This window comes from Didymella exigua, assembly GCF_010094145.1.
Source record: "Didymella exigua CBS 183.55 unplaced genomic scaffold M421scaffold_34, whole genome shotgun sequence".
Taxonomy (NCBI): Eukaryota; Fungi; Ascomycota; class Dothideomycetes; order Pleosporales; family Didymellaceae; genus Didymella; species Didymella exigua.
Genome location: NW_022984808.1, coordinates 22,887 through 50,832, shown reverse-complemented (window position 1 = coordinate 50,832; position 27,946 = coordinate 22,887). Strand labels below are relative to the sequence as shown.

The window sequence follows — 27,946 nt, the reverse complement described above, 5'->3', positions numbered from 1 at the left end:
GATAGAGTGCCGACCGTGAAAGAGGAGAGGAATCCATTGCTCGTTATCAAATCGCGTAACGCACTCAATGCTGCAAAGGCAGCGGAAGAACAGCAGGCAGCACACCCTGCTCATGCGAGGTAGCCGAGCTCGTCGTCTTCCAAGCGCTCGAGGTACTCCTTCTCGAGAAGGATATCAATACACTTCTTGATGTCCGGGACGCGGGGCATGAAGCGGTTCTTGATCTGTTGAATGGTCTCTGAGACAAGCTGCTGGTGCTTCATCTTCTTGCGAGACTTCATGATACGGACGATAGCGGACTACACAAGGTTAGCAAAGGTTCGAGGTTTTACGTGGAGCGACTCAATTACGTACCTGCATCAGCAGCTTCCGGTCCTCCTCGATGGTCTTGTGCGTGTCTTCGGCCTCGGCCTTCTGTTCAGACTTGATACCAATGTTCAGGTTCATCTTGACCTTCTTGGTCTTGAACCCAGTGTTCAGCTTGTACGTGGTGCCTGACTCAGGCTTGGCACCCTCAGGCTGAGCGAGCAGGACCTTGGCCTTGATGAACACACCAAGGCTGGGGTCGAGGGTTTCCTTGTTGAGCTTTGTAGCCTCGGCGATGTCGTCGTAGCTGACGTTGTCGCTGTCGTTGAACAGAAGCATGATAGCCATCTGGTAGGTGGAGACCTGGAAAGTGGGGGACGCCTTGGACCCAGCAACCTTGCAGTAGTTGGCCTTGACTTCACCCTTGCACAGTTGCCACAGCCATGTCAGCTTGCGACCCTGGTGCTTATTGTTGTAGAAGCGTGCGAATCGCTCGTATGTCTGGACGATCAACTGAGGGGCTGTGAATGGTGTTGTGGGCGGTTGAAGCGGCCAGAACCCAGTGCCAAGGATGTGGTAGCTGGCGTCGACGCCAGCCTTCTGATCAGCCTCGTCCAGGTTGTTCGATTGCCAGTCCTTGAAGGCACCGTTCAGATCCTTGGAGATCTGCATGTCCTGGAACATGCGCTGGAGCTTATTTGTGTACTCGAAACCACATGCCTCCTTGAGCTTGGAGATCATGCTGGTCTCAGCATCGTCGGAGGCGGATGTAGTCTGGACAAGACGCTTGGCCAGCATGCGCGAGTAGAACTTCTGGAATACATCCTTGTCCTCGATGTACTTGAACACGGTCATGATCTGTGTCAGCAATTTCTCCATATCGTCCTCCTCGCTCATCTTCGCACCAGAACGCTTCAACAGTATGTCGGTGTACTTGGCCAGAAGCTCAGGGGACTTGTTTGAGCCAGACTTGCAGATCTTGTTGCGGTTGACGAATTCTCTGCACGCGTTGTCCAGAGATCGCACGAACTCAGACTCGCCGTTGAAGGCCTTGTTGACGAGGTCTTGGTACTGATTGTGCACCTCGAGAAGCGCCTCGACGTAAACCTTGGGCTCCAGGCTCTCGCCTTCAGTCGCAAGCTTCTCAACAGCTTGAAGGCCTGCCTTCCTAACATGGGTCTCGAAACGGCTGCGTAGGGGGTCGAGACCCTCGGGGATGCGAGCAAGAAGCTTGTACATGCGACCAAGGTCTTCTTGCTTGTCGTGATCGAGGAGAATCTGGAACTCTTCGCGCAGAGCTTGTGAGTGGTTTGTAATCAGCGACTGCTCGCAGGTGCGCATCAACGGTGACATGATCTCGTTGAGCAAGTACAGGGGCACACGCTCCTTTTCCTCGTCGAGACGAGCCTCGGCCTTCTTCATGTACTCAACCACGCTGTTCTCAGCCAAGAACTGCTTCGACTCGTTGTCGTAGTAGGTCGCAGTGGCCTCGAGGAAGGGCTTCTCGAAGTACTGCTTGTATACGTCCAGCGTCGACTTCGAGCTGTCGGCCTCGTCCAAGCCTAGTGACACGAACGAGTCGACCACCGACTTGATATGTGACTGTTCTATAGTCTCGCCGTTTCGCTGCTTCTCGACGAGCTTAAGGACGGAGCGCATGACGCTTTCTTGTGTGCCAGTGAACATGTCCTCCTTCCAGCGCACCAGGTGCAATGTGTAAATATCATAGATGTGCTTCTTGCCCTCGTCCATCTCGCGCTTAACCCAGTGACGATTCAGGTATCGGAACAAGTGGTTGTTGTACTGGCCGGCGGTTGTGTATCGGTTCCATTCTTTGATGTAGAATGTGAGGAGGGCCTCGTCGACGTGCTCTTTCGACTGCGCTTGTACGCCAGCCAAGTGTGCCTTGAGGTATTCGATCAGGTGCTGGTAGAGGTCCTCTCCGAGGAGGTGAGCGCCACCGCGGTTGTTGTTCGCTGCGAAGGACGACCCGGCGACGGCCTTTTGTGCTGTGCAGAAGTTGTGGATAGCGGTGTACAGACCCATGTAGGTCTTCATGTCCATGCCACCTCGCAGGTTGGTCATAATCTTGTCGACACCGGCTTCGAGGTATTTCCATCTGTACATAGTCAGTCGGATGTCCTGCAGGGAAACTCAAAGCTCTAACGTCATGCACGCCTCTGGAAGGTCTTCTTCAATGTCCCGGTAATGTGTCCGACGTGACCGCGCGGGCTGAAGCCACGTCCCGCAAATGCACAATGAATGTAGTTCCATCGCTACAACTCGGGTAAGGATGCGGGACCTGGAGGTACGGATTGAGATGGCGATGGTGGGATGCAGACAGTGGTTCAGGCAGCCTTGAGAGACACGCCTTGAGAGACACGCCTTGAGAGACCCGCCTTGAGAGACACGGCAGGAGCGAATATGGAAAGCAGTACTTACGTAGCGTTAACATCGTCCTTTGCAGGAACGGGGGGCATTGCGGCAGCCATGATGAGCGTCGCGTGCGCGGGGCACAGTATGAGGGCGTCTTAGTGTGCGAAAAGTGTTGGATTTAATGGTGAGGTAGATTTAGGGTGTATGCGAGCTTCGGTGTGTCGACGGTGGGGTCGCGGTCGTGTTGTGAGAGGGTAGGTGCGAGGTGCGGGAGGCGAAGGCCGCGGTGCGGGCGGCCGATCTATCACAAACGCGGAAGAGACCTTCTCTGCAGTCGCAAACACCCTTTCACTGTGCGGGCGCCGTGCAGGAATAAAGAGTGGAAGAGAGGCCGGTGGTGAAGGCGCGGTGATGAGAAGGTGCGGCGAGGTTTTGTGATTCACCTCGATGGTTCAGGCATCACCGAGCTTGGCTGATAGGCTTCACTTCAGCCTTGCACTAACGCTTACACACCGCAAGTGGGGCCGGGGTTGTCTCAATCTAGACCAAGAGGGTGCTCACCTCCGATGTCAGCTTTTCTCAGGCTGGTATCAGAATCTTGAGCTTAAGCTGCTGGAATGAGTATTTGAGGCTTTGATTGTGGAGATCCAGTTGTATCTCGCGTCGTCATGGTCTCAAGAGTCATTGTACTCGGCTACAGATCCTCACCTCCAGTCGACCACCAGTCATCAACAACATCTCAAGCAGCTTCGAATAGCTCAGACTCACAACAGACATCACTACATCCACATCGATGTCAAAGGGAAGCATGAGCAATGGAATCGAATCTTTGGAGCTATGACGTCTTGCGGGGTCATCAACGTCGATGATATACTGGCTCCATGAAAGTCCCATACAAAACATCAGGGACGAAGCACCCTCATAAACTTCACAGAGCACCCCTCGTAACCCCAAAACACCAGCCATCAGGCGACCAAACGCTACCACAATCCACTCGGCACCCAAGCCCTCAATCAAACATCCACCCCACTCCACAAAAGACAAATAACAATAGCACTCAGCATGCCACCAAAGCTTTCCCTCACACCCCTATCCTCCCTAAGAACATCAGCACACTACATCCCCTCTTACTCCCTGCTGCCCAATACCACCCCGCACGGCCACCCTCTCCTGACGTACCACTCCTGCTTCGCGCCCTCCACCACGCCCAGCAGCCTGGAGTCGCATCTCGCCAGCAACGGGACATCCCCCCAGTGGCGCTACACAATGTACACAACCAGCCACTACCACAGTACAACGCACGAGATCCTGTGTGTGATCCGGGGCCGCGCGCGGCTGCTGTTCGGCGGCGATGCGAATCCCGGGCGCGTGGAGCAGGATGTCAGCATCGGGGACGTGATGATTGTGCCGGCGGGGGTCGCGCATCGATTGCTGGAGGATGTGGAGGGGGGGTTTGAGATGGTGGGGTCGTATCCCAAGGGGTGCAGCTGGGATATGTGCTACGGCGAGGCGGGAGAGGGAGACAAGTCCGAGGCGGTTGGGAGGGTGGCATGGTTCGAGAGGGATCCGGTGTATGGAGATGATGGGCCGGTGATGTGGGGGAGGGAGAGGCTGGAGGATGCGAACAGGGAATTGTAGATTTGAAGCCGGGAGGGTGCCAAGGTCCGTCGTCTTGCAGAAGAAAATGCCTGGTCAGAGCATTGTATTTGAGGCGTGCTGGAGCTACAACACCGTTATGGAACTATCTACTTGGGCTCCCACAACCGTCACGACCTCCACGGTGGGCCTGAACGACACAGAAACAGCATCATGGTATGCCACCAACGCCATGCGTATGCAAAATCAAAACTAAGGAGATACAGATGCAAAGTCGCGAGAACGAGAACGGAAACGGTCAGTCTGGGCGAGGACAAAAGTACCAGCGCGCTTTGCGAGGCGGTATCGGAGCATCGGCTTGTATGCGTCATGCCTGCAGAGAAGAACGTATCAGTCAAAGTAAGGAAATGTGTGATGACACAAGTGTGTATGTAGAATGAGAATGCAGCAGAGGGTAGCAGGTTCTACCTAGCAACACGGTGGATCAACCTTCACAATGTCAGCATCATCACGTTGGCGCGTTGGGGGTGAGAGGACTCACCTCAGGGTGCTGATACTAAAGGTGGCTAGCCACGCCAGCAGAGCGATGAGTAGCGTTGCAGTCAACGCCTTCTGTCGTACACAAATCGACCGTGTGTACGGGCAGTACGACGTCTGCGGTTCTGAGGCGTCCCTACACGCCCACTTTTCATCCGTCAGCGCCTGGAAAGCCAGACTAAGGTTGGCAGATTCGAACACGATGAATGCCAGATCTAAGAATATAAGAGACATCTTCGCGTTGTGCGAACGCAGACCAAGGGGTTTCGATGTGTACTCATCGTACGTGATGTACAGAGTGTAGACAATGGCTACGACATCGACGACAATTGCCATCCAGGTCGACGAGTTATTGTCGCAGCCTGCCGAATCCGACTTGTGGAAGATGGCGCCAGCCAACGACAAAGCCAGGATGGAGAAGGTGAGCACGATGACACGGACCAGTGCCGGCACCATGGGGTGGTTCATGATTGTGCGGTGGAATCTGCCCATCTTGCGCCTCCTCTTCGCCGGACTGAACATCCAGAAGCCCTTGAGCTTCTCCTCCTTGTCCTCTTCGTCGATGGGCTCCCAGGGCTTCTCGAGATCGGGCAGGTTTGCAGCCATCCAGTCATCGTCGACGATCTGCCCCCTTGAGGAGATGGGACGGTCGTGCGTGTCGTAATTGGAGGCTGCGGCGAACTGCTTCCACTTGGAGGCATTCTCGCCGACGGGTGCGGTGAGGGTCACGGGCGCGCCTTCGCGGGCGTGGTCGAATTTGCGGCCGGGCACATTGGACTTGGGCGTGGGCATGTAGTTGTGGGAGGCCGGGCGAACCGAGGTAGGCGTCCGCGGCAGCAGCAGCGAGGTGACATCGGCTATCTCGTCCTCGTCGGCGGACTGGACCCATGGCGGCAAGGAGCGGGCAGCACGCTGGCGTTCACGGTTGTCCGCGGCAGTCGAGCTGGTGCACTTGGAGGACGCCAGTGTGCGCGGCGTGCTCGAGATGCTCTGGCTGTGGCTCTTGCGTGGGGCGGCGCTCTCGCTCTGGTCGTCGCGCGATATCGCCGAGACAACGCTGATTCGAGAACGGGGGCGGTGGTGCGAGGACTGCGACGAGGCGGTTGGCGGCGGGATGGGCGAGGGCAGCAGCGAAGTGCGAATGGGGGGTCCGGGGCGGCCGGGCGAGGGCGTGGTGGAGCTGCTGCTCTGGTGCGAGGCGGTGGTGGTGAGGGCGTCGTTAGGGCTGAGGAATGACAGCGACTCCCGGCGCCCGCTGCTGGGGCTGTTGAAGCCATTGGAGCCGCTGGAGCCATTGGAGCCGCTGGAGCCATTGGAGCCGTGATCGCTCTTCCTGCGCTCGGCCATGGGCTTGCTGGCCATTCCCGGCGTGCGTTGCGGTGGCGTCGAGGTCCGAGGGGTGTCGTTGTCGCACGAAGCGGGTCCCTGACTAGACGTCCTCCAGCCCCAGCGTCCGTCCGCAATCACGTCGGGCAGCGGTGCGGTGCGCGTCAGCGATGTCGTTGGCGGGCTCTGGCCAGCTTGGCAGCTGCGTCCGGAGCGGCGAGTGACGACGGCGATTAGGTCAGCGTACGCAGCAACGACAGCATGGCAGGCAGAGTGGTCGGGTGCCGCAGCGGGCAGCAGAGAGATCGGGGTCACGAGGGGTCAGCAGTGAATCTGACAGACGTTTCGCGCGTTTCAAGCGTTGGGGGGCCCGGGAGCGCGCGGCCGTGGCAGGGAGGGAGATTGCTTGTCGTTGATCTGCGACCCGCTTGGGACTGAAAACAGGGATAATGGCCCTAACAAATCATGGTCGTGCAGGGAACGAGCGGCTGGCTGCTGGCTCGACGCACTCTGATGTAATCGCCGCCGTAGTCTAGCACAGCCTTGCAGCTGCGCCAGCAATTTCACGATTCGCCTCTGCACGCGCTGCGACAGACACTTAGGCACGCACACAAAAAGTGCCACGCTACTCGCTGTGGATAGACATGTCTGACCAAGCCCTTGTTTGACACCTGCATCACCGCCTGCGCCCTTGTGCGCGCTTACCTAACGCGTCTTCCCTGCGACCTCACCCACCTCCTTCCCAAATAGGCAGTCCACGATGCGCCTCTTCCTGCTGCCCATCTCGACGCGTCGCTCGCTGATCTACGCCGAGCGCCTGCACGAGAAGGCCCCCAAGGACCGCTCCATTCTCGACAAGGTTACGCTCAAGGCCAACGAGACCTGGGCCGCCTGGGAGAAAGACGAGAAGGCAGTAGGCAACTGGAAGAAGAAGGTCACCTTCTACGGCAACCAAGCGCTCAAGCGCATACCGTACGAGGAATGGGGCCTGAAGACGCTGCCCGCCCTGACCGATCGGCGGAAGAAAGAGATCGTTGAGGGCAAGGCGAAGCACGAGCTTCTGTTCCCAGGACGCTATTTGAGGCAGGAAAGAGTGACTGAGATCCTCACCAAGCTGGCGCAAGAGCGCCAGGGCATGCACCGCAGCAAGCTGATGTGGAGCATCATTATCATGCCATTCACTGCGCCCTTTATGCTGGTGCCTGTCGTACCCAACCTGCCGTTCTTCTATGTGCTGTACCGCGCCTGGTCACATTGGAAAGGTATGTCAAGTAGTCCATGAGGCTTCAGATCAGACGCTAACCCTTGCAGCACTCACCGGATCAAAGTACCTCGCATTTCTCCTCAAGCACAAACAGCCTACGGCAGTCTCTTCGTGGGCCCTCGACGAGGCATACACCGCCGGCCTCATGTACCCCACGCGCCAAATCTCGCGCGCAGCGCCCCGCCCGACCGAGGAAGACGCGGACAAAGTATCTAGCGTCGTACACGCGCAGACCAACAACGAGAGCGAAGACGTCATGGTGCTCCAGCGCTGGAATGGCAAGCTGATCGCCGAGCAATTCGACCTGCCCGACATGGAAGTCGAGATCGAGCGCGCTGTCGAGCAGGTCGAGAAGGCCATCGATGCCAAGGAGAAGATACTCGAGAAGAAGCTGGAGCAGGAGAAGGCTACGACTGATCACCCGGACCAGCGGGCCAAGGACGTGCTGCCTGATCATATATTAGAAAATATTCATGCCGAGGCTGAAAACATCGCGGAGAAGCACAAGAATGGCAAGGCCTAGGAGACGCTGAAGCACTAATCAGCCAGACGGTTGCGCAGCAATGACTGGAGATGATGCACTGTTGTATCCATCATATCCGCCATGGGCTTGGAACGAATGACCGTGGACGACGTGGGAATAATGTTTGATTCCGTTGTATGATACCACGGACCTAAGATACCAGGAGTTGGCGGCACATACTCAAGACGATGGGAAAACTCAATTTCACAATGTGTATACTTCAGCTTGGATTGCTCTGGGCTTGATGATGGGCGATGGACGTTGCTGCTGACGAGCTCGACTCACTCTAGATGCAGACAATAGGCAGAGGAAGTCTGTTTAAGACTCCTTGAAAAGTCTCTTCTGGGAAGATTCAGATGACACCCCACATGAGCGAGGATTGGACATGGCTATTTTTCGCAAGCTCTTAATTTTGACAGTGCAACCAAGCCTCATCGGTCTTGATACGATCGTACAAAGATATGTCTAAGCATTGGCCTGCGTGGTACACTTCTATGAGCGCTTTAATTCTGGCCTTTTCCTGCATGAGATGGCTCTTGAGTGCGTCCGCCTTCTTTATGGTAGCCCTCCGGCGGTGTTCAATCACTCGCGTGATCTCTTGGGTCAGCGGCTCTGTGACGGGTGGCGAGGATGGATTTTCTTCGTCTCCATTGGAAGACACATGCTCGAGTGGAGGCGAAAACATGTTGTCGTCCATAATCAAGTCCCAAAATGTAAGGTAAGATATCTGCACACTTGCTAAAGAATCGTCCATGCTGTTCAAGTAGCTATTCAATTATGTATGTGGATTCAAGATATGTCATGTGCGACCGACATGTGCAGGTGAACAATTATACGTATGCGTCGCATCACCTGAACTCTTCTTTTCAGGCAGCGCCGGATACTTCTCGACGCAGGTAGCAGTGTTGTCTTCACTCTTTGATTTCTGTGGAGCACTTTCATTTAAGGAAACTGTGAAAGGTAGAATGAGCTAGTACGATTCCTTTCACAAATTTGAGAGTTACACAAGCAACGTCAATTTTCCGCTTTCTCATATCGGGCATTCGCGCCTTCCAAATTCGCCATAGCTAATCACACAATACGCGATACCTCCTTCTCAGCACTTTGCAGTGCCTCCTACACCTTCACAATCATCAAACGTCTCGTTTCCTGGTGCAAGTCAGACCAGTCATACAACATCTTCGACACCTTATGTGTCGCAGCTCGCGCGGATTTAGTCTCCCCCCTTCGAAGTGCCCGCTCATGATCGCTAGGATCATCGCTCTTCTCGTAGGTGTTCAGTGCAACCATGTGGCGCGCGAGTATGTGGATGATCTGCTTGCGGATCAAGGAGAAGAATGATGCTTGTCGTTTATGCTGAGACAAAGAGTAATGTTCCAGCTGACCAGCTGACGGAATTGCCATGGATCGGCTCGCAAACACCTTCGTAACCATGGGAGACGAGCAGCAGATAAGTTGTAATCGCGCGATAGAGAACTCATTTCGATTTTGCAAAGACTGCTATTGCGATTGAGCATATTGTCCAAACGTTTGCACTGTGGCGGGTGATCTCCACCAGATCAACCTCCTACACTACGCATCACCTCCAAGTTCAGCATTTCCAGATCGATAGTAACGATCTGATTCCCAATCTTCCTCAACTCTTCTTCTCCAGTCCTTCAAACCACCCTATTTCTCTCCTCGTTTCCGCCATCATCCCAATCCTGAACATCTGACCGACTTGCTCAAATTTGCCGCCGAAAGACAAAATTTCCTTCGATATTTGAGCACAGTCTTCTAAGAGCACTGCGTGTCTTCCAGTGGAACATTGAAACGTGTCTAGCCTAGTTCTATACATGCACAGTTTAGCGAGCTCTTGGGTGATGCTGTTCTGGCTATCACGCATGGGTGTCTGTTGTGCAGAACGTTCCTAACGCGGAGCTTTCTTTAGAGACATCTCGAGAGCGCGGTTTAGTTTGTAAGAGACGATAAAATCCCCGGGGTGAGGCGAGTTTGAAAGGCTATGTAGTGCCTGAGTGAAGGAAAGCAAACTAATTCGGCTATTTAGGAAATTTCCTTAACGTAGTCACTGATAGTTAATTTGTCGAAGGACCGGTCAATAGCAAGTAAAGGAAAAGGCAGAGTATGAGTGAGCAAAAGCTGCATAGGTCAAAGCTACAACTGTTCGGCCGACTTGTTCCACATCCCCTCAACCTCATCTTCACCGTCCTCCTCCGCTACACTAATAACCTTCCCCATCTCGAACGTCACTTTATTCATCTGCGCTTTGACATCCGCATCCCAAAAGCCACTCTTCATACTAAACGACTTCAAGGCACGCCACAAATGTATCCTAGCGTTCTCCACAGCGCTCTGGTTGTTCCTCAGCCTGGCCTGCAACAGGAATTTCCTGGAGACGCTTTCCTCCGTGAGCAATATCTTGCTCATCACTTCGTTGTCTTGTTCTTGCTGAGTGATGCGCGCTGTGAGCGAGTTGAGATCGGTCTCGAGCTGGGCGTGTCGCTGGGCGGCGGACTTGATGTCCATGGTTGGTGTGTGGGGTCGGGGGTGTCGACTGACGTGTGCAGATAACATGGATAGAGAAACCTCACAAGATCATACGCTGGGACTTGCTTGGTGGAGCGGTGGCTCGTGACAGCGCTATTTCTGAGGCGGGTTTGATGGCAAACGATAGGCTTGCATCCCTTGACTTTGATACACCCACCCGACAACTGAGATATTTAAATAATCATCATTGATGTTTGAGCTTAGTTCATCGCCGATAGAAACAGCTGAATGGTTGAAGAGTAAGAATATCGGGACATTGAAACGCAAATATCGAAGTCGCGTGTCACTCGAACGCGCACCTCAGACAGAGGTGAACAGCTGCTGTAGCCGCCGCTCTGCCGCGATATCTATGCACTTACCTCCACGATCAAGTCGCCATAGTTCAGCGTTCCCAACTTCCTGCGAACACTGTCCAGATTCGCCTCTATCCTTGCCTCGATATCCTTGCCAAACTCCTGATGCTTCCCTTTCGTCCACGCACGCATCCCCTGTATTGCAACGCGATGATCCTGTTGCGCCGAAGCAATTGTATTCATTGTGAACATAACCCTCTGCTCCATTTCTTTGGGCGGCTTCCTCTGGTTTCGAAGGCTTGAAGTGGCTTCGAATTCAAGCTGCACTAGCTTTCCTTCGTGAAGGCTTATCTGGAGGAGCACGCGATCGAGTTTGGCGCTGATGTTGGCTCGCTTGGTCTTGTAGTCGTGCTCCTTAGTAGGAGCGGGTGCGGCTGGCGGTTTGGTTGGCGATTTGGAGCGTCTTCGTTTGAACATCAAATGGTTTGGAGTTGAGGTTACTGATGTGGGGTGGGGGTTGGAGAACATTGTGAGGTGGCGCTCAGTCAATACGTGACGTGAAGTAAACCGAGTGAAAGAGGTGGTGCCGAGTGAAGTCTTGTGTGTCTTGTTATGAACTATCTGAGCTGGCTTCGATGTGCGCATGTGATGTGCGAAGAGTTTGCATGCATATGGATGCTAGCAAACGTTGATTTCACTCCCACCATTTTCTAGGCCCTCCTGTCTTGCAGGAAGTGCCTCCTCAGCAGTGCCCTCTTTCTCATCCGGGACCCTACTAATGTCGTCAAATCCATGTAGATGGCATCTGCTTCTCCACTCTGTTCTGTATGGCTAGACCAACCGGGCTTCTCCGCCTCCCGGCGAACATACGATTGACAGCGTGACATTACGAATATGCTCCAGGTGCTTGTGAAGTCTTGCGTGAGAGACAGAGGGTGGGTCCTGTCGACAAGACTGCGAGACTAATCCAAAATCCGAAGTTCCGGACTGTGGTACGTCCAATACTATCGAGGCTGTCTGATCTATTGCCGATGCAGCTGTGTCCCATACAGATTGCAAAAGGTCCTCCGAGAGATGGGGGCTCAAGGGTCACCTGCCGGCTGCAAATCGGGATGCTGAGATGACCTGGGCTCGAGGGCTCGTTGGTTTAGCCATCCAAGGTCGCCATAGTATCAGTCGTACGCGCTTTGAAGGCTCAGAGCTCGCCGCATCCTCCCAACACCCATGATCTTGTCCTCAACTCTCTTGAGCAGCACCTCCTTCTCCTTGACCGCCTGCAACCTCTCGCCCTCGAGATTTTCCAGCTCCTTCTCCAACTCTTTCATTCGCTGCACCTGCTCAGCCTCACTCGAATTCACACCTGGCAGATTCGCAGTTAGCAACTCAATCTGCTGACTCTTGATTACCAAGTCCTTGGCCATGTCCTTCAAATCCTCGTTGAACTCCTCCTGAGTCGGCAGGGGCGGAGGTGCAACGCTTGTCTGTGTTGGTTGTGTGGAGTTCTGGGTTGCGTTCTCGGACTTGTCTGCTGCTTCCTTCTCGGCGAAAGAGCTGAGCTTTTGCTGGCCTTCGGGGACGCTAGGTGGTGCACGGGTGCGGATTTGGAAGAGCTGTTTTTGCATGATGTTGAGAAGCTGGGGATTGTTAGGGGCTATGTCGTCATGTGAGGTTCTTTATGCGTGCCATGTCCACCTCATCTTGCATCTGCGTGAGGATGTCGGCCATTGCAAGTTATCTGAAGGTCGACGTGGCTATTCGTTCTCTGTGTATGGCTTCCAGGTGATCGGCTGCGAAGGACGGATCGAATGTGGCGAGCGTGATATCCTTGTTTGTGGGGTAAGAGCATTGACAGGTCCGCGGCGGGAGGACGCGATTACAGGGCTGAGCTAGTCGCACTTGGCGTGAATCCCACGCGAATTGTCGACTTTCGACCCTCACCCTCACACTTTGAAGATTTGATCGCATCCTCGCTCCTTCCAGTTGAGATTTCTTGTAAACATGTTTCGTCAATATACACCCCCTCAAGCGACCCCGTAATGCGACCTATCCTCCGTGTAGCATGGCTCAGACACGCAGCGCTCCTCCCCTGGCACCCCCGAACTCCTCCGCAAAGCCTCGTCCCCCGCCGAATCGCGACCACGTCCGCCCAGAATGCTGCGCCTGTCGACTTGCCTCGACTTATCGTCAGAAATGGACACAAAGGCCATAACTCTCTCCCAACTTTCCTCGAATACGTAAACCGCACGAACCTCGCTCCATTATCATCCGTCTACATTGGTACCCACTATGAGTATACAACTGCTCTTGCCTTCATGCGTCTGGGCTTCTCTTTGCTCAGAGTTGGATCAAAAAATGATGCTGGCATCGACCTGATTGGACACTGGGTTCTGGCGCCTCTGAGCGAGCCACTGCCTGTCATCATCCAGTGCAAGGCGCGCAAATGCTCGCTCAGTCCAAGTCATATTCGAGAACTCGAGGGCTCATTTCGAGGAACACCGCCAAATTGGAAGGGTAAGCCTGTTCTAGGACTGTTGGTGACGACGCTCAAGGCTACAAAGGGCACGTTGGATGCTATGGCGCGGAGCCCGTGGCCTATGGGCTTCGTGATGATGTCCAAGCATGGACTTATTCAGCAGTTTGTATGGAACAAGGCTGCGTCTGATCGGGGACTGGAAGGTGTTGGCGTTTCTATGAGACATACACCGCGTGCACTGCTGGCCGAGTCTGAGATGTTGGAGGCAGAAGAAGAGCCGCCTCAGCGCAAGAAGCTTGCATCCAAATTCGCAAACACGGGCACACAGAAAGACATTCAGTTGACATGGATGGGGTCGCCGATCTTTTCCGAGCGAGACCATCTGGACCAGGATACGCTCGACATGATTCGCATGATTGAACTCGGCGAAGATCGAAGCATGAGACCTACAGCGCCATTGGCCCATCCAAGACGTGGACGTGGCCGGCCAAAGAAGGAAGAGGATGCTACAAAAACTTCTACTCCAGCTAGGAAAGGACGGAAACCCACCCTACATCTTGCCCCATCGCCTCGGGGTGGTCAGATCGCTGTGCCTAGAGGACCACCTAAGCCAAGGTGTGGCCGTCCGCCAGGCTCAAAGAACAAGCCCAAGGTCGAGAAAGATGCAGGATGAAATAAAATTGAAAGTGTCTTCCATTTGTGCGAGTAAACACTGCTATGGGTCACACAATTTCCAGAGGAAGTACAAGGACGGCTCTCCGACTGCCGCAGCCGCTGCTACCACGATCCCCTTGCCAGGCCGTACTCTCACCGGCCGATCAATACCAACATTTCTGACTTTACTTCCTCACTGGGGTAACCTGGAGTCTGTACTCCCTCATTTGCCTGTCGAGAGCGACAAGGACGTCGTTCGGCCGGGCAATCTTCTCTACGGCATCTTCTGGGTTGTGCGTATACTCTCCGTACCGCACATTGCAGTCAGCCAATATTCGCTTGTCTGGTTCCCAAACGTCAAGACCGTCGAGGAGCACGTCTGCCTGCCGATGGTATTTCGCAAATCTGCATTCTAGCCGTTCAGCCCGAGAAACGCGTCTCCTGCGGCTGTTCTCATCATACCGGTTCCAGGGAGGCATTGTGAGAATGAAGACGGAAGATGCAGGGAGAGGTTTTGGGAATAGAGACTCATATCTGCGTCGCATCGTGTCTTTGTGGCTCTCAAGGGCCCTTGTCGCTAGCAAAGCTGGCAGAGTTTGACAAAGACCGTGAGCTTGAAGCACGCGGCAGTAACAAAACGTATCTAGCAAGCACGCATGTCCACATACCTATGTCCCAGACATATCATGAATTCACGACCCCGTGCAAACTCAATCGAGTTAGCCCTTAGTACCTGCATGCAGCAATCCCTAGACCTCCTGCACCCATCACATCCACTGGCTGGATTTGTATCCTCCCTTTCCCGCTCAACAAATCCTGTACATGACTTCCCCTCTTCAGCTGAAGCTTCTCCTCACTCTGTCCACGGTCGACATGCTGCAGGTACAATCTCAACTCGCCGTCCACACCTCGCATCACCACACGGTGTGTGCGGACGTGTACCCGTCAGCGTTCGCGAATGGTCCGGAACACTTCTCCAAAGCCCCCATCATTGGTTGTGTGAAGGAGGAATTGACGGATGCGGAGCTGCACGCCCCGCTGACTGCAGGATCATCTCACCGTTCAGCTCGATGGCAATATCAACGGCGCGTCGCACAAAGATGCGCCGTGAAGAGGGAATCCGGATAGGAGAGCCAGCCTATCGAGCTGCTTGCGATAGTTGAGATTGTTTTAGGGAGCAGAGGAGCTGTCGCAGGTTGGGTGCGGAGGACTGGAAGGTGCAGGACCCTGCCTAGCTGGTTTGGGGTTAGGGTGTGCGCTGCTGGGTTTGCGAAAGTGAGGGCGAGAGTTCACGGAAGCTACGTGGATCTAGCAGCTGAGCTCGAGAGCAAACTGCGTTGCGTGGGGTTATCTAGAGTAGTCGTGTGTATGCTGGCTTCTGAGGCTTTGATGGTGAGTATATGTACGAGAGGAAGGCGCTCGCACCTTCCTTACTGCCTCTTTTTTGCGAACTTCCTCTTATATAAGGGTCTCGGTCACTCTTAGTTGTAACTTTGGTCTTGTGCGGTCTGCGCAGCCCAAGTTTTCTACTTGAATCTCGAGGGGAATTTGACGCTTGCGCACGCGAGGTTTTTTCCTTCTTCACTTCGAGCTTGACCCACAATCGCTGTATCAACTTCATCAGCATCACTATCCATAACGCTCTATTCTCTCACTTCTTGATGTAAGCAAGCTTCTACAATGCTGCGCTATCATCCTTCGCTCGAGTTCAGCGTTTCGACGGCGCCTTCACAACACACTGCAGCCATGCTGTACGATCCGGAAGCCACACAGCAGGCTACAAGCCATCAGACCAACGTCAAGACCAGCCCAGCTTATGATGCCATCTTCGGTGGCACGCAGACACAGCTCGATTCCTTGCTGAACTTTATGCGATGGGTCAACGGGCGCGAGCGAGCCACTTTCACCGTGGACACCTTTCTAAGGCAGGTGCAAGACGAACGAAATAGGGTAGAATCCACGCTTGAGAATCAAACAGCGGTAATATGTGCTCAGCCCTCTGTCGAAGAGTGAATTCCTGATGGTTGACTAGGCTGCTGCTACGAGTTTCGTGCTGAGTCTGATTGATACAAGGCTCGAAGCAGAAGGCCAAGCTCTTGAGAGTAAGCACGGCGACCACCTAGAATCAGGTCTAGATCATCGTCAAAACAACCCTGTGTTGAGATCACGGGATGTACCAGAGGAGACGTATCAAGGGAACGACCGCTCAGACACGCCACCCCTACAATTGCCAAAGCCCGATGTGCCTTCCCAAATTCGAGATCGCGTCATGACCATAGAACCTGCAGCCTCGCAGGATCGTCCTAAGACCCAAGCAGCTGTCGAACGGGAGGAAGGCCAAGACAAAAAAACGCAGCGCAGCCCTGCAGGTCACAAGACGAAGGTACTCTTTACGTCTGCTGGAACTCAGATACTTCCTGATCCAGTCGGAACGGTCAAACGAAAGTCTGCGATGGCGGATACAGTTGTCTACAAGACTCACAAGCCGGTCACAGGCAATCTGTTCCTTAAAAAAGGAATCGAAGTATATTTGGCATCTCCAAGTTTAGAGTCACCAAATCTAACAGAACCCGATTCATCAGCCCTTTCACCCAAGCCTGTCGGTCTGGACAAGAGATATAGGGCCATCCAGTCGACCCCATCAATGCTAGCACTTGGGTCAGAGCCAGAGCACAGAGCTTTATCACGGGCTGCAGACTCACACAACGTTATGGAGCATGAATTGACAGGAGATATCAAGGTTGCTTTAGGGTCGAAGGAAAAAGCACATGGGATCCCAGCCAAAGAGACAGCAATGCGTCTCATGGTGCGTAGAAAAGAACAGGCAAACAACGGACCGGACCATTTCCTGGGCCTACTGAACTTAGTCAGGAAGAAATGAGATACTCAAAGCTCTAGCCCCAAGTACAAGCATGATATTTGTATAATATAATCAAGAGAGATCGTTTTTGCAATGTCAAATCGTAACACGTGAAATGATGAAGCGATGCCACCCACACTTACCATTAACCATTCCTTCCAGAAAGAATAAGATATATTTACATCAGTCAGATCAAGCTGCGTACCGGTGTCGTCAACCACGTAGGGTTACTCTTTGCCATCTCGCAAGTGATGCGCATTCTCGAGAAATGCCCCAAAGAGCTTAGTTCATTTGCTACCCGTGATAATGATTCCTGTAGCATCTGCAAAGCGGATGAGGCGTCCGGACGCTTGTAGTGTGCACCTTAATGGCTATCGATGTGCTGGCGCATCCAGACGGCACAGGGATTGATGGCAGTCCTGCTTGCTAAGGTCCGTTCGAGGTAATCTTCTTGAACGCGTCCAGTGAAGAGTCGAGGCATTCAATCGTTGAGATCTTCATTTTGCTCAAGTAACGATGCATCATCGAGACAAGCCGAAATAAGGCGATATTGTTCGCATCTTCACTAGCCGAACCTACCCGAAAGAGTAGGTGTGGACTGCTGATGTATGGCGTTTTTAAACTGCATGTCCACGACAACTAAATCACCGCCAAGTTCGAAACAAAGTGTCAGTGAACGCATCATCGAATTGGGCCTGCCCTGCACCCTACTAGCATGTTTTAGCGTCGTTGAACGGCCCCCATTGGGGGACCGTCTTCCGCTGATGATAAAGTTCAATCCTCTTGCCACTCTTTCATCTACGTACCTCCAGGGTTTCCAGTCATTCAACCAATACTTGCCCACTGGACGATTGTGGGTCTCTGAAGGGGGTTCTCCATATGGAGCGGCACCTCGCATAAGCACAGTCAGAGGCTGCATTTCTAGCGATTGGTGTGAGGGCTGACGATAGTCCAGGGAATCGGGAGACAAGCAGCCAGCCTAAATCGATGCGTCTCGAGACGTGCAAAGACCACATTCTGCACACCACGGATTCAAGCGCGTACTCCAGTCCTCGCCACGACGTAGGCTTCTGCTATATCTCCTCACTGTTCAAGGAGAAAAATACCTTTTACTCTCACAGCGATGTGCAACTCGTTACTGTCGCTGTCGGTTGTCAATGGTGAGCCGCTCACAACTGCGTACTCTTTGACAATTCGTTCTCGTTGCACGAGTCAGCCTGGCTGGCTGAATGTAGACACCTTGCCTAGCGAGAGATTCTCACATGTGCACTCCTGGCCTTGTCAGCGTGTTAGGTACCCGAGACCTGCACACTCCAAAGCCAACAGAATAGCGCAGGGTTCAGAAGCACGAAGAGTCCGCTCCGAATTAGCTCAAAGGAGGGGATCACAAAGCCGTCCTGTCAGCGTAAAGTGTTTGTTCCAGTTGCATGATCATTGTGTGCTTGCATTTCTTCTGCTTTATCTAACGGATGGTACCACATCAAATTGGAAGCGTTGAGGGCTATTGAGCCGTATCAATGTGCATATCATCGATAAGCAGACGTAGTGAAGGAGAGCCTGAGTCGATACTGCTGGAGCAATGCGCCGAGTAGTCTACGCGGCGCAGTGGAGTAGAGGAACTCTAACATAGATAATCTGCTGAGAACTCTCATACTGTGTAATTGGCTTCGGTTTGCTTGGCCAGCACCGTATCGGTACCGCGGAAGTGTTGCTGATGATGAAAGAGACTCCTTAGCCCTATCGCGCAGCCCTCTGGAGACGTGAGAGACCCTCTATGCCAATACAGCGGACAGGAGATACAGGCGGCCGGGGCGATGGCATGAGCGGTCTTTTTTTACGTCTATTGCCAAGATGTAGTACCTCAAACGCACCAAGGGTCAAACGCATCAAGGGTGCTTCACTATTGAAGGGGTTTCAAAGCTCTGTGCTTTTCGGAGAATGTTGGAGCTTAGACATCCATTCCCGGACAAGTACGTCTAGGCCAAAGCTTGAGGTTTCCATTGCCCCAGATGGATAAATTGCATGCGGTCAAGACTAAGCATGAAGGGTCTGCAATCTTATGGCTCATCATTTGCAAAGGTCGAGCCTTGTGAGCAGATCCCTGGTGTGTAAACCCGCCGAAGGATCGAAAGACATCGAACCAGCTTAGCATTAGTCGCTGTGCCTGAGCTAAGCGTCTGTTGAACCATCGTTCTTGATTCTCTGCTAGCCAAGGCTTGCAGCAGCAAAAAGCCCAGACCTGTTCAAATGAGAGGAAGAGTAGACGGCACAGAGCGATTTCGAAGGTGTAAGCAAACTGGCACGAGTTGGCACTGTTGACGCGTAAAAGAGCGAGATTCACTGGATGGAAGAAAGATCCGGTGGCTCTCTCATTGGCTGAGGCAATCTTCACCGAGCATGCGGGTCGCTAAAGGGGGTTATCCGCACGACTACCAGCTCCCCGACATGGCGGATGCAACATGCCTGTGGAATCTGAGCTATGCGGTAGGTGTCGAATGGCAATCCTGAGGGCTTGAACTAGGTGCGAGAAACTTCCGTGAAGAGGCATCACTGACTTGCCAGCCAAAGTTGTCAGTATCTAGTGTAAGACTCCGCTGTCACTCGACTAGTCCGAGTGCTACTTTTTCAGACTTGACATCGGAAGTGACTCTGCCGTGGCTCATATGCTAGGTTTGTCGGTCTCCTTGGCACGTGTTTGTGAATTACGGAGACCCCCTGACGTAGAGAGCTGGGCTCTTTCGTGAGGCACCGGTACGGAAACTCGGCCTAGCAATGCATTTGCAGCCTTCCAGAGGAATGCAAGCGTCCCTTCGCCTAGAGACCTCTCACTCGCACACCTGCGAGCTAGCAGCCGGATTAACGCTGAAGCTGGGCCGTTTTTCAGAGCACAGCAATCGCCGCCGGTTTGAATGGGCAACGTATTAATTAATTCTCCTTCAACGGCCATGTACTCATCCTTAAACAAAAGAGGGAAACGGTGTGGCTTTATAGAAAGACCGGTCGAACATTTCCAAAATTAGCTTGCAACGGTGCGCTGGCCGAGTTTAGCCTAGTGCCCACTGGCTCCGGAAGGAACCTTTTGTATGAGCCGCTCGGCTGAGCATCACCCAACAGCCAACAGCATGGAAGCAAGCGACCGCCATAGTCAGTTCGAACCTTCTCAAGGAAACCGAAGCCATCTCGACTGCAATATTTAGCCGCCGCCGCCACCACGAGACCCTTAACGCCGTTCCTTTCCCTGTCCCGCGGAAGCCAGCCCGGAACAAACCTGCACCTGTTACAGTCGTCGCCTTGGGCCTAGGCGAATTGGCGAACTCCACGTCCGGAGACGTTTTAATTAGCTCCGGCGAGCTTCACCGGTAGGGCGAATCGCTGCCAAGCTCCACCCAATCCACGAAGTCTCATGCACGGTCAGGTTGGCTAACGCGGCCCTCTATTCAGATGATCTAGGCTACGCCTGCTCAAACCCTATGCCCGCCGCAAACGGTCGGCAGCTGAAGGGGTTCTTCGCGCAGCGCTAACATGCAAATGCCTGCGATGGCAGAGACATCCCACCTTAGCCGCAAAGTCGTAGCATCCCGAGCGCATGGGCCATTGCTTGAATCCCCTACCATTGCCCCATGTTCTGCTGCGAAGCGGCCAACTTTCCGCTATGGATGGGACAGGCCTTACTGGCGTGTAATCTGTGCCGTTGCATCATGATCAGCAGCCAACCGAAAATGCTCAAGAAATCTGTGTGTCCAGTCTCATGCGGGACAAGTAGTCATATAAGAGCGCCTCGTCTTTGGTGGTTCCAGACAACTTCGTCCGCGGAAACTGAGAACTGCTATTATTGAACCGAGTAGGGGACACCCAACATTTTACAAGAATAACCCTACCCCACCCTTCTCCAACCTGTTAACCCTCCACGCCTCACTTATGTCTACGTCTGTATTAGGAGTCCAACCCCTGGGTGCTAATACTCTACATTTTGACTTTGAATTCGATTCAACGTCGAAAAACGCGCCGATGTACAACGCAGGAGATAGTTGGGCTGCTTCACAAGGGGACCAGGCAGACTACATGGGATTCCATGTACCGAATACGCGACCGTCGGACCGACAGTATTCTCTCCAGTCCAATTTCCAACGGAAAGCCTTGAACAACAACGACTACAGCAACAAATCTTCCCTCGAGCCCTTCAATGATTTCAGGGCACATTCCAGCAGGAATAGCGCATTTGGGGTATCCACGACAGGCTTGCAATCATCACCTGTGATGTTCACAGCGAGCAACACCCATCTAGACCTGTGTGGCTCTGCGACGATCTCACCTTTGAACACACGCTTTGACGCTGACCATGCATCACCTGGCTCTGACGTTAAGATGTCATTCGACGGACATGTGCACCATACCGCGCCATCGAACTTCTCAGCTTTCGTCGACGAGGCCGGTCCGTTATCGGCAAAGGGCCGATGCGACAGCCTGCAATCCAGTTTTGGATCGCAATCGCCAACGATGCCGCAAACACAAGTAGGACGGAGACGGGGATCCGAATACGCAGAACCAGGGTCTGCGCGAGCAGTATACCTTGAGAAGAATCGCAAGGCCGCGAGTAAATGCAGGAGCAAACAGAAAAGGCAGCAAGAGGAGCTTGTTGAGACCGCTCGAGAGGTGGAACGACAGAACAAGATACTCAAAGCTGAAGTCGAAATCTTAAAGAGTGGCATGCGGGATCTGATGGAGCTTGTCGGCCAGCATTCGGACTGTCCCGATGCTCGTCTGAGACTCTACGTACAGCGCGAAGCGGATCGTTTGGCAATCGGAGGCATGCGAAATACTCTACCATCACCATTGTCAAACATCTCCTATTCAGGCCAAAGCTCGAATGGCAAATTATCATCGCCGGAAAATGATTGACACCACTATCAGAAAAAGATAATTTCAGTTGCAAACCCGACATCCCACAACAATAACAATCGCCCAACTTCCATGCCCCCGCATACGTACACAGGCAACATATGCAGCCAGAACCAAAAGCTCTGAGTCGTTGGACCTAGTACCACATACGCGGACGATCGCTAGAGTGGTCGCTGTGACGACGAGACAGTATGATGAGCCAGCAGCCCCAATTGGGCTTTATGTACATAGAGGTTCTCATTACCACCTTGGAACATTTTGAGTCCAGACAGGAGCCGCCATTGTTGTCGGTCAGCGCGTCACAGTTTATATAGCAAGCACGACCAATCGTAGCATGCTTCTAGTGCTAGGCAACCGGAACTTCTATACGATCAAGTAAACCATCGGTTAGATGCATACGCTGTTCCGAACTCAGTAGCAGAATTGCGAAGTTCCATGGCTCACCCAGGGTGGCTGGCTTGTTCCACGGTTCATGGACGGGTCTTCTTTCCTAAATCAAATATGGCAGTCTTACCCCACGGGACCGTTTGGCCCCTGCCCAACGGCGCCAAACATAATCACTACCACCTTCACCGAGCCGTTAGGTCAAATACCGCGACTCTCTTGTGCGCAGCTCCAGTCTAGCGCCATATACCTAGGATGCGCCGCGGAACACCCACGGCGCAAACAACTGTGACCTCTCACAATTGGTCCTTTGGTGTGTCAAACTGCCCTCTTTGAGCGAAATGGTGGACATGCTGATGCCTGGATGAGCTATTGCGCAATAACGGCAAACCGCCTTGACTCCAGCGGGCACTATCAGCAAGGAGCTTGTAGCAGAGGTGAGAGTCTTGTTCATGCGAAAGTTTTCATCTCTGTAAAATTTCGACCAATGAATTAGTGACTGTGAAGTTTCATTACAACCAATCAGTCCAGTGACCCGTATCCACCAGCGTCCGCGGAATGATTGTCTGTGACATGGACAGGAAATTGACGATGCAGGATGCGCCAACAGGTACGCTTGGAGAGCACAACGGTGCCGTTGAACGACATGAAATGATTATGGCCAAGAAGGACTCGAACGGTCTGATTGTTGCCAGCGGAGGTCCATACCCCACAATCTGTTCGTACGGGGATGGCTCTAATCTGTAAAGCTACACGAAGGCTCCACCACGGAGTCCAGCTGGATCGCTGAGCCTTTCAAAGGTGTCCTAATTGAGGCATGTGCAACAAAATCGACAATCGAGACTGACCTGTTCTACCATGTTGCCATAGGGATGCTACTGTGTCTCGACCGTGGGGGAGGACGTCTCGAGCTCAAAAACTTCGTTTTACAGCCCGTCCAGAAGATTTGAAGTGTGTCGGCACGGTTCGCAAGTCCCTGTTTTTGCTCCTGGGAACTTTGGGACTGAATCTATACCTGTGATGAATTCTGTGGAACTGTGCTTCGACGGCTGCCCTGCCGAGAGCGTACCGGTGACCATCTCTCTACACAAAGATGCAGATGGAAAGCCCTACATTGACGAGAAAATAACATATCGGCGGCAAGCTAGTCATCTCTGCACAAGACGACACGTTTAACTTTCGGAAGCTTGTTCGCAACTCGGGTCCGTCGTATCGATACTCACAGCGTTGCTTTCGCATCACTGCGACATTGGAATTTGCGTTCCAACAAATGCTTTGTCGCGCAATCCCACTAAGACGAAATTACAATCACAAACTGCAGCTCGTACGGTGAACGTTTCGCAACATATGGTCACGCAACACTTTCGATCACACCACCATCAATGAAATCGAGTCAAGGTTGTCAACTATCCTTACATCGCCTACTCCTTACATCGCCTACTTTGACATCGTGATAAATGACCTCATTGAGACGCAGGCGTCGGAGAACCTGATCGGCAGGTCAAACCTCGGCGGTATTCCCACCACTGCACAGCTTGCAGTCTGATCAATCTGCAAAATTACAGCCATAGAATCATCAACTAGAGCCGCTTAAGACGTGCAAATATACTATCTGACGCACATGGAATCCATTTCGAGTCACCAGATGCACCAAAGCACTTCGTATTCGCTCATCTTCCGCTATGCCGCGCCAACATAACCACCAGCCATGGCTCCGGTTATATCGATAAGACTCTTGCCCTCTCAGACCCACACAGTAACTACAGAAGTCTCCTCTGGTCACGCTGTGGGGCTATTCGACGCGTATGTGTTCTCGCAGCGAGCCGCGGCATCGCAGTTGTGTATCGCCGTGGAAGGTCTCTGTCTACAACATGTGGGCAAGGAAGTACAGGTGTGACAAGGCAAGATGGCTGCAGAAAGAAAAAACCTTGAGGAGCTTCATCACTAAGATTGCTAGGACAATTGACGTCAAGCATCTAGACCTTATTCTTGACTGCTTAGATCTGTACAGTCGATTGACGACGCTCAAGAAGCACCTCTGTCTATTAGTTGGTGAGCGAGGTTACTAGCTTTGCAGCTGCTACAGAGCTGTTAGTACAAGGCCAAGGAAGACAAATCTGGATACGTGGTTTAATAAGTGGGTGACAATCACTAGACTCATAAGATAAGCCAAGATGATAGAAATTAATAGCAATTAATCGCAGAAGAACTTTATACTATTAATTAGGGGACTTAACAACACCTAGACAGCTGCGCAGCTGCGGGAGCTTGTTAAGAAAGACCAGCAAGGAGAGCAGCACACGTTAATTGCTAATCTTGTGACTAAATTCTGGTTATAGCTACCATCAGCGCACACGTCCAATTGCCTTATCCATTGCAATGTCAGGCGAAGCAGGCAGCTTAGACGGCCTAACAGCATAAGAAGGATCTGCAAAACACGTAATATGCCCCTACAGAGATATTTTTATGTTTAAAGACTGTCTCTAGGTTGATTACAGCTAAGCTGGCAAATAGGCTGAAATTGGTTTAAGGTTAGTGTCCGCGCAAGTAGACTGGCAGATGGGTAAGGTAGGGTTAGGTAGGGTATAATCATGTGATTGGTAGGTATAGGTAGGGTAACACGTAATAGAGGTAAGGTAGGGTATAGGTAATATATAACTTAGGTAAGGTAAGGTAGGGTAATATGTAACGTAGATTATCACCGAGCCGGCCATATCACTGAACCAGCCACTTTCTCTTGGCACAACCACCTTTTACCCTAACACAACATGCCTTAACAACAACAACTTTAGAATACTACTAGAGAAGGTAGAGTTATCCTTACTATCTAGGCCTTCTATGCTAGCCAATTTCGCAGTATCTACAGCGCTGCTAGAGTGTTAAATGTACCTTATTAGTAGGTCTCTAATTGCCTTTGCAATATTACATTTTAACTAGATATACACACTAATTGCTAGAAACTTACTATACTAGAGGAGCAGACAATTGTCTAGTATATACTTAACCTTACTTTGTAAGGATTTGCGCCCTAGCTATATAAGGTGGCAGATATAGCTAATAAGATACTTAGTGTTTATAGTAAAGAGCCTATTAGTAAACTATAGGCTAGTAGGCTTATAATATATTTAGACAAGCTTAAAATAGCCTTTAATTAAGCTAAGGATAGACAGAGGATACTACAGGAAGATCCTAAGATAATTAGTGTGTAGTTTAAGCTAGTAGAGGATACTAAAGTTAAGTATAGTATTTATAATAATAATATATATAACTTTAATAAAACTAGGTTCTAGATAGGTGTTACTTTGTCTTTAAAGGTTGTAACAGGCTTAGAGAGACATGCTTAGCTAGAGCTTGTTTAGCTAGGTGATTGCAAGTGGGTCACTGTTATCTAGAGCATCTGCGCTGCTAGGTATGCAACCCTGCCTTTTATTATCTACAAAGGACGCGTCCACATCTCTGCCTAGTATAAGGAGATAGATAAACCCTATAATTAGAAGCTCTTAGTCTCTAAGAATAGTTAGACAAATAATATACTTAGCCTTAAGTAGTTAAAGCACTTTAACACGCATACAAAGACACATTAGGAAAACAAAATCCTTACTCTCTATATACTTGTAAAGTTATAAGACTTTGTTCTTATAATCTTTCTCTAGCGTATTTCCTTCTTAGGTATAGCGCTATGCTTACCTAAGCATTGTCATTATAATCTCCTAAAAGAGAGGATTAGAATAGTGTGCTTACAAAGCCTGTATCTCCTCTTGTTCTTAAGATATGCTGTTCTCTATTTTTAGTAACTAGAAATGTTCTAGACCCTCTGCTTACAAATAGAGTAGCCTACTCTGTAAGATGCTAACGTATATAATTACGCATGCACCTACGTAATCTTGCTTGTATATGCAGCAATACTAAGCATAGATTACTAAGTAGACCCACCTAGAGGAGTCTAGAACGTTCTGCTTAGAAATACACACAGAGGAGAAGAAGCATAAATACCTTTGGCTCTCCCCCCTCTGTTCGCTCTGTACCTAGCCTAGGAATCTCTACCTAGTATCTAATATAATAACTTGTCTATTATATTACGTAACCCTACCTTACCTCTATTAGGCTATACGCTTCCTATTTAGACAAAGCTAGTCTAGATTTGTCTAGGTCCTTCTAGACTAGGAAGAAAGTAGTCTAGTCCTTCCCCTACTTTCTTTACAATACTACCTTACTTATTACACATCCTCTAGCTACTTAATATAGTCTATTTCTTACTATTAAAGTATAAGTATTCCTAACATGTTTAAGACTTAGCACACTAACATATCTTCTATATTAATAAGGAAGGCTTTCTACTAGCCTTTAGGGACGTGTTCCTTAATATATGTAACGACTATGCACGAACACGACACGTGGCATAGCGCTCATAGCAGCTAGAGGCAAAGCTAGCTGGCTAGCACTATTATTGTCTATATATATTATACTACGCAACGAACACTTGCTTAAGTATTCTTGTGCTTACCTTTTGGTATAGGCAGAGAAGTCACGTAGTATTGATTTCAAGGGCAGGGCGCCTACTCTATTACAATATATTTATAAAGGTTAACTACTAAAAGGCCTTTAAGGTATTAGGGCTTGTTCCTACTAACACGCAGGTAGTGTTAGATTGCCTTAAAGTACAGCTGCATACCCTACTAGTAGTACCTCTACCTAAAACTTTATAGCAATCTAAGACACTAAGTAATACATACAAGTTTAGGTCTTAATCTAAGCTTATAAGTAACTCCTTCTAATAATTACTAAGTATAGTATAAGAAGGGTTCTTAAAGCTTATAAATAGGGCTAAAGAGATACTATATAAAAATGTCCTTATTAAGGCCTGCGTGTAAGAGCTTAAAGAGTAATTAGTAGTAATAACTAAGAGAAAATTGTATAAGAGAAAGCAGATTTAGCATAGTAGCACACTTAAGTATGGCCTAGCAGCATTGCAGGTATCTGCTAAGGCGTCTGTAGTAGCTTAGCTATCTAAGAAGACTTAGGGTAGAGGTAGTTAACTAGGAGCTTAGTTAACTGTTTAGCACTGTAGGAACTACAGCAAGACTAGAAACAACACACAAACATGCTAGGAGGGTGTAGAAATATCTTCTAAATCTAATACAAGCACGTAGTATGCTAGGTTACTATTTAATAGTAAGTAGTTGTAGTTATAGTGACTTGTGTTAGTTGTGCTAAGAGAAAATAGCTAGTTTGGTGATATAGCCAGCTCAGTAATAATCTACGTTAGTACTGATAGTAAAACGTTTAGCTTTGTTGTTCACAGCAGCTAGGTGTGTGTGTTGCGGTGTAAGTTAGTCCTATAGGCATTGATTGTCACCTCTGTTGACTACCTTGGACTAGCACGTCTCAGGGCATGTATATATGGTCGCCTCCTAGCTAGCAAGCAACTCAGAGTAGTTTTCCATCGATAAATAGTAAATACAGCGGCTACGTGTGCCATAACAGAATTTTCTACAGTAAGCTGACAAACTGCATTCTTCAAAACACATTGTAGGCTCTGTTTTCAACCTTTGATGCCAACAGACATCCACTGCATATTGAACTGTCAACCAGGACTCGTACCAAGCCTAATGCGTGATTCAGTGCTAATATATGGGTTGAGACATTTGTAGTTCTGGGTACGCGCAGTGTGTCTGATGTGAAAGCGAGCATATGCGTAGAGCAGCCCCCGCCCCACCAAGTCCAAGACACTGCTTTTAATCTCTCTTGACATTACAAGCTAATCCAGAAAATCAAAACCTGTTGCGGCAGACGCAGCCGCCGTATGTATCGATGGAAAACTGCGCTGAGTTGCTTGCTAGCTAGGAGGCGACCATATATACATGCCCTGAGACGTGCTAGTCCAAGGTAGTCAACAGAGGTGACGATC

The 27,946-nt window shown here is 51.1% G+C and overlaps 9 protein-coding genes across 9 annotated transcripts; 5 read left to right on the top strand and 4 right to left on the bottom strand.

Moving 5' to 3' along the window:
* Positions 1 to 110: 110 nt before the first annotated feature.
* On the bottom strand, positions 111 to 2,798 carry M421DRAFT_71277 (cullin-2; the record flags this gene model as incomplete). Its single annotated transcript, XM_033596774.1, has 3 exons — positions 111 to 299; positions 355 to 2,425; positions 2,749 to 2,798. The coding sequence occupies 3 exons, from the start codon at positions 2,796 to 2,798 to the stop codon at positions 111 to 113; spliced, it is 2,310 nt and encodes a 769-aa protein (XP_033445130.1).
* A 468-nt stretch (positions 2,799 to 3,266) lies between these two features.
* M421DRAFT_424298 (uncharacterized protein) lies at positions 3,267 to 4,759 on the top strand. The gene is made up of 2 exons (XM_033593709.1): positions 3,267 to 4,494; positions 4,545 to 4,759. Exon 1 carries the CDS (start codon positions 3,745 to 3,747, stop codon positions 4,318 to 4,320), a length of 576 nt encoding a protein of 191 aa, XP_033445129.1. The 5' UTR covers positions 3,267 to 3,744; the 3' UTR covers positions 4,321 to 4,494; positions 4,545 to 4,759.
* Positions 4,760 to 4,815: 56 nt separating this feature from the next.
* Positions 4,816 to 6,162, bottom strand: M421DRAFT_71304 (uncharacterized protein; the record flags this gene model as incomplete). The annotated part of the gene is made up of 1 exon (XM_033596779.1): positions 4,816 to 6,162. The coding sequence occupies one exon, from the start codon at positions 6,160 to 6,162 to the stop codon at positions 4,816 to 4,818; it is 1,347 nt and encodes a 448-aa protein (XP_033445128.1).
* Positions 6,163 to 6,901: 739 nt separating this feature from the next.
* On the top strand, positions 6,902 to 7,928 carry M421DRAFT_103439 (uncharacterized protein; the record flags this gene model as incomplete). Its single annotated transcript, XM_033586904.1, has 2 exons — positions 6,902 to 7,403; positions 7,453 to 7,928. The coding sequence occupies 2 exons, from the start codon at positions 6,902 to 6,904 to the stop codon at positions 7,926 to 7,928; spliced, it is 978 nt and encodes a 325-aa protein (XP_033445127.1).
* A 2,734-nt stretch (positions 7,929 to 10,662) lies between these two features.
* M421DRAFT_268354 (uncharacterized protein) lies at positions 10,663 to 11,676 on the bottom strand. Its single transcript, XM_033588763.1, has one exon. It carries the CDS (start codon positions 11,411 to 11,413, stop codon positions 10,823 to 10,825), a length of 591 nt encoding a protein of 196 aa, XP_033445126.1. The 5' UTR covers positions 11,414 to 11,676; the 3' UTR covers positions 10,663 to 10,822.
* Positions 11,677 to 12,602, bottom strand: M421DRAFT_268361 (mediator of RNA polymerase II transcription subunit 21). The gene is made up of 2 exons (XM_033588764.1): positions 12,461 to 12,602; positions 11,677 to 12,402 (listed from the first exon to the last, which is right to left on the bottom strand). Exons 1-2 carry the CDS (start codon positions 12,491 to 12,493, stop codon positions 11,941 to 11,943), a joined length of 495 nt encoding a protein of 164 aa, XP_033445125.1. The 5' UTR covers positions 12,494 to 12,602; the 3' UTR covers positions 11,677 to 11,940.
* Positions 12,603 to 12,804: 202 nt separating this feature from the next.
* On the top strand, positions 12,805 to 13,914 carry M421DRAFT_95029 (uncharacterized protein; the record flags this gene model as incomplete). Its single annotated transcript, XM_033598259.1, has 1 exon — positions 12,805 to 13,914. The coding sequence occupies one exon, from the start codon at positions 12,805 to 12,807 to the stop codon at positions 13,912 to 13,914; it is 1,110 nt and encodes a 369-aa protein (XP_033445124.1).
* Positions 13,915 to 16,329: 2,415 nt separating this feature from the next.
* M421DRAFT_424293 (uncharacterized protein) lies at positions 16,330 to 16,832 on the top strand. Its single transcript, XM_033593708.1, has one exon. The coding sequence runs from the start codon at positions 16,348 to 16,350 to the stop codon at positions 16,774 to 16,776; it is 429 nt and encodes a 142-aa protein (XP_033445123.1). The 5' UTR covers positions 16,330 to 16,347; the 3' UTR covers positions 16,777 to 16,832.
* Positions 16,833 to 21,120: 4,288 nt separating this feature from the next.
* On the top strand, positions 21,121 to 21,654 carry M421DRAFT_8320 (uncharacterized protein; the record flags this gene model as incomplete). The annotated part of the gene is made up of 1 exon (XM_033597544.1): positions 21,121 to 21,654. One exon carries the CDS (start codon positions 21,121 to 21,123, stop codon positions 21,652 to 21,654), a length of 534 nt encoding a protein of 177 aa, XP_033445122.1.
* Positions 21,655 to 27,946: the final 6,292 nt, after the last annotated feature.